At 43.9% G+C, this 9,726-nt stretch overlaps 1 protein-coding gene across 1 annotated transcript; it reads left to right on the forward strand.

Moving 5' to 3' along the window:
• Positions 1 to 5,891: 5,891 nt before the first annotated feature.
• LOC130505773 (uncharacterized) lies at positions 5,892 to 8,981 on the forward strand. Its single transcript, XM_057000379.1, has 2 exons — positions 5,892 to 8,786; positions 8,932 to 8,981. Exons 1-2 carry the CDS (start codon positions 7,382 to 7,384, stop codon positions 8,934 to 8,936), a joined length of 1,410 nt encoding a protein of 469 aa, XP_056856359.1. The 5' UTR covers positions 5,892 to 7,381; the 3' UTR covers positions 8,937 to 8,981.
• Positions 8,982 to 9,726: the final 745 nt, after the last annotated feature.

The following is a 9,726-nucleotide window of genomic DNA, read 5'->3' on the forward strand; positions in this document are numbered from 1 at the left end:
ATCTTTCGGATACCTTGACCGGTGTGTGATTGTCTTCATTGACGATATTTTAGTTTACTCCAAGAGCAGAGAAGAACATGAGCGGCATCTGTCTATGGTGTTGGATAAGTTAAGGGAGCATAGGTTGTATGCGAAACTCAGCAAGTGCAGTTTTTGCAGCGGAAGATCGGCTTCCTTGGACACGTGATCTCCGAAGCTGGTGTGGAGGTCGACCCGGAAAAGATAGAAGCAATCACGAAATGGCCGACACCGTGCAACGCAACTGAGATACGTAGCTTCCTGGCCTGGCAGGGTATTACCGCAAATTCGTCGATGGATTCGCAGCAACAGCAAGACCCCTTACCCGGTTGACGAGCAAGGAGAAAAATTCGCATGGTCGGAAGCATGCGAAGGGGGATTTAAACAGCTAAAGGAAGCCCTGACTAAGGCCTCCGGTACTGGTCTTACCCAAACCCGGAATACCTTTCACCGTCTATACAGATGCATCTGGAGTGGGTTAGGATGTGTACTCATGCAAGAAGACGGGTCATTGCATACGCGTCCAGGCAACTACGGAAACACGAGGCTAACTACCCGACGCATGACCTAGAACTGGCAGCCGTAGTTTTTGCCCTAAAAATCTGGGGATCATATCTTTACGGAGAGAAAGTACAAATCTACACCGACCACAAGAGCCTGAAGTATGTCTTCACCCAGGGAGATCTAAACTTGCGCCAGCGCAGATGGATGGAACTACTGGCGGATTACGACCTGAATATTGATTACCACCCTGGAAAAGCCAACCTGGTGGCGGACGCCCTGAGCCGAAGAAAAGCCGATGTATCCGCCGCCAAGAAACACGGGAGCTAGCCGTGACCCTAGCACAGCTGTGCCTACGGGCGACGTCAGTAGACGAGAACAGTGCCGGGCTAGAGGCTGTGGAACAAGCCGACTTACTTAGACGCATTCGTAGCGCCCAAGAGTCGGACCTCGCACTTCAGGAATTGGTTGATAAAGAGGTAGTCGGATATCGCACTGCCAGCAATGGGACCATCTTGTTTAGAGGTCGAGTATGTGTGCCCAACGGAAAGGAGCTGAAGGAGGAAGTGTTAGCTCATGCCCACCAGTCGCGACTTTCGATTCACCCGGGAATGACGAAGATGTACCACGACCTGAAGCAATACTACCATTGGGAAGGGATGAAGAGAGACGTGGGTGAGTGGGTTTCCCGGTGTCGGACTTGCCAGTTAGTGAAAGCTGAACGTGGGGTTCCCGGGGTCTACTACAAGAACTACCCCTACCACAATGGAAATGGGATATGGTGACGATGGATTTTGTCACGGGGTTACCGAGGACGACAGGAAACAAGGATGCAGTATGGGTTATAGTCGACCCCTGACCAAATCAGCCCACTTCCTACCTATCAGGACCACTGATAAGACCGAAGATTTGGCACGGGAGTACTTGAACTCGATCGTAAGGTTGCATGGTACCAGTCAGTATAGTATCTGACCGAGACCCGAAGTTTACCTCCAACTTTTGGCAAGCCTTCCAAAAGGCGTTAGGAACTAAAGTCCATCTAAGTACTGCATATCACCCCCAGACAGACGGACAGTCCGAAGGACCATAAGGACATTAGAGGATCTCCTCCGGTCGAGTGTCCTGGAAGGGGAGGTAAATGGGGCGAACACCTACCTTGGGCGGAGTTCTCCTATAATAACAGCTATCACTCGAGCATCGGAATGTCTCCCTACGAAGCGCTGTACGGTCGACCATGCCGCACCCCCTTATGTTGGACCGAAGTGGGGGAGACACGCGACATGACACCAGAGTTAGTCCAAGAGGCAAGAACAAGTGGAACTTCTCAGGAGAAGTTGAAAGAAGCACATGACCACCAGAAGAGTTATGCCGACAGGCATAGAAAGAATTTAGAATTTTCAGTGGGAGATGAGTGTATTTGAAAATGAGGACCTTTCGAGGAGTGACCCAAACCGGAAGTTGAAGAAACTGAGGCCTAGGTACATGGGCCCGTACGCTATCACGGAAAGGATCGGCGCGGTCGCGTACCGACTCGCCTTACCAGCAGCATTGTCAGACTTCCACGACGTATTTCACGTATCGGTACTCCGGAGATTAGTAAGAGAACCGGAGCTCATTCTACCACATCCACTGCGGACGCACAGCGTAATCTGACATTGGTTAGTGAGCCGGTAAGGATCATGGATAGAAAGGAAGTTAGTAGCCGCGGGAAAAAGTCAAGAATGGTGCTAGTCTGTTGGGAAAGGGACGGAATCTATGAAGATGTGTGGGAACCTGAATCGCAACTGCGGAATAGCCACCCCGGGATGTTTGAGGATCTTGAGAGGAATTGGACGAGACCCAGAATTCGGGGACGAATTCATTTCTAGTGGGGAGAGTTGTAACATCCCGGGCCCGGCCCAAAATGAAACCCAAGAGCTGCAGGCCCAAGTGAGTGAAACCCTACCCCAAAGCTCCCCATTTCTTATATAAGGAGCAGCCACTCCTAGGGTTTCACCACAAGAGAAACAGCAAGCGAAGCCCTGCCCGACCAGAACCTCGCCGCCGCTCCCGCCGCGACGACCAGCGACCGCCGCCGTCCGTACGCCGCTCGCCGACCGCCCCGCGCGCAGCCCGAGCCGTCGATCCCGAGCCCCCAGTCGTCGCCTCCTTGATTCCTTTTCTTGTAAGCCTTCTCAGATCTGAACCTTAAGGTAATCTAGATCCCTAACCTTCTAAGTCATAGGGTATGACCAGATCTAAACCTAAACCCTCTTTCCACTTGTGATCTGTATGGATCAGATCCGGAGTGGTGACCATCTCTTCTCCTTTTTCCTAGATCCAGATCTACCGCTCCAAGAAACTAAGGTGAGGACTTGATGTGAACTTATCTTCTTGTTGAGTAACTGTAGACATAGTCTTTGGTGATGTGATATAGATCTTATGTGTATGAATGATGTGCCTTGTGAAAGATCTATGGTTCTAATGTGATGTGTGACATGTGTGAATAATGGAGCCCTAGTCCTACTAGGGCGACGATGAACTGAACTGAAAGTGTCTAGGATGATGATAAGTTGAGACTTGTGTAAAAAGATAAGTTGATGAGTAAGTGAAAGTTGATGAGTAAGATAAGAAGCGTAGTATGAGTATGAGGTTGTGAAAGTGTAGTTGTCATTGAGCTTGTTTGTAGTCCTGTTTGGGCCACCGAGAACGGGTGGGCGTCTAGAGTCTAGGGTGTGTTGTGTGGAGATGTGAAAGGAACCGTGCGAGGGCGGGATATAAATAAGCAAGTGTAGTGGCGCCTTAGGATCGAGTCAAGCCGAGAAGTGGCTGTGTCAGGCTATGAATGGCCGGGGGGCAGACAGAGCCAGTGGGCCAACGTGCTGCAATCCGGGTAGCCTTTAGGAAGCTGGAGAGGGGGACGGATTTCCCGAGAGATTGATTGGAGTCAGTTTGCCCTTGTTGTGTTGGATTGATTAAAGTATGAATGTGTGACTGTTATTGGGCTTGAGTGAGTTCGTGGGCTCCTGGAGCCTGCCCTCACTGAGTATTCTGTACTCACCCCTTCTTCTTTCAGGTATGACTGGGAGAGAGCAGGAGTAGGAGTCTGTATGGTGCAAGTTGTTTCCAAGTTTCATTTGTTTTCAGAACCATTTTCATTCGAGTTTTCTTATGTTATTGAATAATCTATCTTTGTGTTGAGTTTCGCTTTTATGTAAGACGATCTTGAGTTTAATAAAGGTTTTTTGAACGATCTTTGGAAAGACTTAGTATTTTATAAAGGACCCAGGGATAGGGATGTACAATTAATGGCATATCTTCTTGCTCAACACACTTATGAGATTTATTCAACTTCCTGGTTATTCTCCACTGATTAGTGGTTCCAAATAAAGCTTCTTAGATCGTGGTTCATCCTGGTTTGATAAGAAACATGAAGCTATTGCCATAGGTCCGAACAGGCTAATCTGGAATCATCTGGATAGAAGGTGGATATCTTCTTGCTCACAACACTTATGAGATTTATTCAACTTCCTGGTTATTCTCCACTGATTATTGGTTCCAAATAAAACTTCTTAGATCGTGGTTCATCCTGGTTTGATAATAATCATGAAGATATTGCTATATGTCCGAACAGGCTAATCTGGAATCATCTGGATAGAAAGTGAGATATCTTCTTACTCACAACTCCTATGAGATTTATTCAACTTCCTGGTTATTCTCCACTGATTAGTGGTTCCAAATAAAGCTTCTTAGATCGTGGTTCATCTTGGTTTGATAATAATCATGAAAATGTTGCCATATGTCCGAACAGGCTAATCTGGAATCATCTGGATAGAAAGTGGGATATCTTCTTACTCACAACTCCTATGAGATTTATTCAACTTCCTGGTTATTCTCCACTGATTAGTGGTTCCAAATAAAGCTTCTTAGATCATTATTCATCCTGGTTTGATAAGAATCATGAAGATAATGGAATATGTCCGAACATGCTAATCTGAAATCATCTGGATAGAAGGTGGGATATCTTCTTGCTCACAACACTTATGAGATTTATTCAACTTCCTGGTTATTCTCCACTGATTATGGTTCCCAATAAATCTTCTTAGATCGTGGTTCATCCTGGTTTGATAATAATCATGAAGATATTGCCATATGTCCAAACAGGCTAATCTGGAATCATCTGGATAGAAAGTGGGATATCTTCTTACTCACAACTCCTATGAGATTTATTCAACTTCCTGGTTATTCTCCACTGATTAGTGGTTCCAAATAAAGCTTCTTAGATCGTCGTTCATCCTGGTTTGATAAGAATCATGAAGATAATGGCATATGTTCGAACAGGCTGATCTGAAATCATCAGGATAGAAGGTGGGATATCTTCTTGCTCAACACATTTATGAGATTTATTCAACTTCCTGGTTATTCTCCACTGATTAGTGGTTCCAAATAAAGCTTCTTAGATCGTGGTTCATCCTGGTGTGATAAGAATCATGAAGCTGTTGCCATAGGTCCGAACAGGCTAATCTGGAATAATCAGGATAGAAAGTGGGATATCTTCTTACTCACAACTCCTATGAGATTTATTCAACTTCCCGGTTATTCTCCACTGATTAGTGGTTCTGTGGGAACCGAAATTCGCACCGTCAAATTATCGTATAAATAAGGAAAGTAGGAAAACCCTAATTTCCCAGAGGTCACGGATTTCTGGAGAGCCAACGACAGGTGACCAAACAGATGCAGAAAATATGGAAAAGATAACAAAACGAGTTTTACGTAAAGTAGATATATGTGTCGAATTTGCGTAAGAGCGTTGCGATGATTACAAAAGATTGTAAAAGCTTTGACTGCGAGAACTGTCGGCGATTTTCCTAGTTCTTGCCGTCTCAAAACCTTAAACCTAATTGAGTCGCAGCTCGATAACAAAAGACGAAAACCGTACGAAAAAGGTTTTGTTAAGATTTGGGACTGGACCTTATGAAAGGCTGTCTACGTACCCCTTTGGAGGATCAAGTTAGACGTAGTTCAGTTCGAAAGATTTTAACAAGAGATCGAACTGCCTGGCGGAGTTCGTCTAGTATGAGTGTTGGTCATAGAAACATGCATGTCGAGAATAATGCCTAGGGTTTCTATGTGCGGAACTCTAAGTAAAAGAATCGTTAGATCCTTCCGAGAGGAACGGAAGTCTGAGATCCTTCCGAGAGGAACGGAAGTCTGCGGACAAGATGAAAATAGAACAAGAGGCGGACAGACGTTCTAGGTCCTGCCTTGCTAGCCTAACCGCCTAAGTCCTAAGTTCTCTAAGTCTAGGATCTCGGATCTGCTCTTTCTCTCTCTGGATTTTCTCTCTCTGGATTTTCTCTCTCTCTATGCCTCTCGCCTTGAGCTCCTTATGATGCACCCAAAATCGAGCACCGTCCTGTTTGGTTCATGGACACGATCCAAGGTGGTGACCTTGTCGACCAGCTAGACCTAGCCGAGGTTTTCTCATCAGATTATGCAATCTTGGATAAGCTGAATACTCAAGTGAGCTGGACTGACACTATCATGGACGAGCTGAGCTGGAATAACACTCACCCAGACGAGCTGAGCAAGTTGGTTCGACCTTCTGAGCTGGATCGACCATCAAACCACCCGAGAAGCAACACAGATATATGTTCATTGTTCGAAGCATATCTTCTAAACCATGATGTTTCTTCACTTGAAACCACATGGAGAATGTGCTCAATTCAATTATGGAACTCCACGAAGAAGAATCAGATCAAACAGAGTTCAGATGAGGGAGTTATGCCATATACAACTCAGTTGATGTTCAGTTCTCGCGAATTCAGACATGTGTGGATCGTCCCGCGTGTATCCGTATCCTTCCCAGCATGGTGTGTACGACCAGCATGAACCTGGACATCTTTCTGAATCTTGACTAGTCAACATCTGAGACCGCGCATTGACCAGTCTTCCTTGTTTTCCACACTTTGACTAGATCTAGTCAAATTTGTGTTTTCTATGCATTGTTTTCTGCACTTTCTTTTATTTCTCTTTGACTCAAAGTACTATAAAATGTAATCTTTGATCATGGCAATAACATCAACGAAATTTCTTCTTTTATTTGAGTTTTTACTCTTTGTTCTTTGTCAAGAACACTTTTAGTTTCTTTGGTGTGGTTAGCTCCAAACAAACGCCTCTTTCTAGTTGGACCGGTGCGTCATATCCGCCAACTGATCGAGTTTGCTTCCTTGTCGGACCTGTGAGTCATATCAGGCGACATTCAAGCACCCAGACAGTATCATTGGGTCATTCCGCAACCCTTTGTGTCGTCATTCAATCCATCAGTTCTCTTCGGAGTTCATATCTTTCATACCGGTCGAGTGATCAGATTTAGGGTGTATCAAGTGGTATCAGAGCCACTCTTCCGGTAACTCTTTATCATTCCATCTTCTCATCTCTCCATATTCTTCTAAACACTTCTTCTTCTACCTTTCTTGAACCCGGGCCCCTCATTACCCACCATAGTTAAAAAAAAAATGATCTAAGTTTATGCTGTAAAAAAAAAAGAGAAAAAAAGTTATAAAAAAAAAAGAAATTTCAAAGTTTGATTTGTTTTGTGGTGTGGTGGTGGAAGAGAAAGCCTGCTGGCCGAAGAGAAATCCGGCCTTTGAGGTGGTTAAGGCGGGTTCCCTCTAAATCTCTTATCTTTCTATCTTTAAACACCTTCGTTTGTTTGGATCTACCCGTTGGGGATTCCTAGAGTTGTTCTTCTTAGAACTTTGAGTATAAGACTTTGAGTGCACACTTTAAACTGAGAGAAACACGTGTGTGGGTGAGGATCAAACACTCGAGTGTGTGAGATTTTTATCTAACGTTTTGTGTTTAAGAATTTTCAGGAACCATGACTAGTAAGGATGAAAGGAGCCGACCAGGAAATTCTTTTGTTGGTTTATCTAACTTGCAGATGAGGAAGATCAATGATTCTGTTGCTAACCTTATACATGCAGGTCTAGAACAGATCCATCAGAAGCTGGACGAAATTCAAGGTGTCCAACAGACTCGTCCTAAACCCGCAGCAAGGAGAGAACGCCCTAGGCGGACCAACCGATCCAATGACGATTTTGGAGAAAGAGAGTTCCCTGATGGCGACAGCAAGAGCCAAAAGAAGAGCACATCCACACATGCACCTGTAGCTGAGCCATCCATATTCATCAGTGAAAAGCCCAAAGGTAAATCTGAATGCAGCTTTGAAGATCTAAAAGATTTTTCAGATTCATTACCAATTTTTGATGAATATGATGATGAGCCAACTGAAAGTCTGATGAATTGTGAGGATACTTGTGATTTTCCTACTCCTGAATCTGAGTTGATGCTTGATAGTAAACTAACCTGTTTTGAGCCGGAGCTTCCGAGCAGTCTTATTCTTAGTTCACAGGATTTTGAGGAAGAGCCATTCAACCAACCACATCATGGACGACTTCCTGGCACTAGGACACCTTTGGATGATGATCTAGGTCCCATATTTGATGAGGAAGACGATCTTGGTCCAGTCTTTGATGAGGAAGCACCAAGCATCAACATGGACAGTCATCTTTGCTTTGATCCCGGCACAACTCCTCCCATTTTATCCACTGACATTCAAGAGCACTGTGAGAAACTTGATTTGATTTATTCTCTGCCTGAATTGTTTGTTGGAATCAGTTCTCATAATGTCAAAAGTTTTGGTCTAGACAATGTGAAAGAATTTTGTGTTTCAAATTCCATTTTTGATAACATGATTCATTCTTTTGAGAAACTTGAACCTGATAAACTCTTTGATCAAAAATGTTTTCTAAATGACAATGACATCTCTTCTGGTCTTGTTTTGAGTTTTGATCAGTTTCTGAAACATCACAAAGGTTTTGATCATCTTGAAAAATCATTTGAGCTTGTTTTGCAACAACCAGATTTTTGTTTCCGAAAACTTTGTGATTCCTTTGTTTGTTTCAAGGATAATTGGTTTGATCTGAGTTTCTCTAGTCATGGACTGATCACTGGTGATTTGTTTGCATTCCCTTGTGCCTTGGACGAATTTATGGTTAAGACTTTGCTAGAACAGAAATCACTTAGAACTGAAACCGATTCTTGTTGTGATTCTGATTTGAAACCTGCCCCTTCTTATTTTGAATCTGATCTTGATCTAAAGTTTTTGTGTTCTGAATATGATCAACCTAGGCTCGTCTTGAATATGTTCTATGGTGTTTCATGCCTTGAAAGCATTCTGATTTGCAACACCTTCTTTGAAAAACATATTGAGCCTTGGAAAAGTAATTCTCAGTTTGAGCTTGATCTTTTGTGTTCTAAATCTGAGAAACTTGTGCATGTTGTGAAATTATTCTTTAGGAACTATGAAATCACGAGCCTTGACACCATTCTGGTCTGTAATGTTTACTTTGATGTGCATCTTGACAGGCTGAAATGTGTGCAACTTGTTCTTGGAAAATATAGCTTGATTTCTGATTTGCACAAGTACATGTCTTGCACATATGATCCTGGTATTTTAATGTTTGTTTTGAGTGTCCAGGATAAACAGGTTCAGCCTCAGAGAAGAGAAAGCATTGACCATTCTCGTCAGCCTGAAATTTGGAGATGCATTGATACATCCACTCAAACTGGCTACCTTGGAGATGCCAGCGACACAGGTTCAGTCCAAAGCAAATATCTCGGCGTCCAGAAGGTCTTTCGTCTTGACTCCAATTTTCCTGGAAAGCCAACTCCCCAAGGTTTCACTGAGGCTTGGAATCACTTGAAAAGCTTCACGGAGGAAGGAGTTATGAAATTTTCAAACAGGCGGTTTACCAGTCCATCTATCTGCGAGTACCCAGCTTTTGAAGCAGATTCAAGCCTTGTGAAGAAGCGGCCTGAGCCAAAGCCGATCATAGGATTCAAGATGAATCTCTCCTCTTTCCAGGAAGCTCAATATCAGGAAAAATGGCCACGGAATCATGAAGTTATGATCCATTCTCTAAAACCGGCCAAACCTATTCTACACTTGCTTCAATGGGAAGCTAGCCGATCCAATCAACTTCAAACCAGACCTTGGCGACCAGGAGATCAATCTACACAGTCAGGTATGACCCAAACCTTTCTCAGAAACATCTTGGAAGCTAAGTGTTTACTTTCTTCTTCTTATTCTGATATTGTGCTTGAAAATAAACGGGTTTGTGATGAAGTTAACCATCTTGAACCGGTACAGCCGAGTAGTCT

The sequence above is a fragment of the Raphanus sativus genome, unplaced genomic scaffold (genome assembly GCF_000801105.2).
Source record: "Raphanus sativus cultivar WK10039 unplaced genomic scaffold, ASM80110v3 Scaffold2571, whole genome shotgun sequence".
NCBI lineage: Eukaryota > Viridiplantae > Streptophyta > Magnoliopsida > Brassicales > Brassicaceae > Raphanus > Raphanus sativus.

What these genes read in the sequence shown, in the direction of transcription:
- LOC130505773 (XM_057000379.1), top strand. Translation starts at nt 7,382, where the DNA reads ATGACTAGTAAGGATGAAAGGAGCCGACCAGGAAATTCTTTTGTTGGT.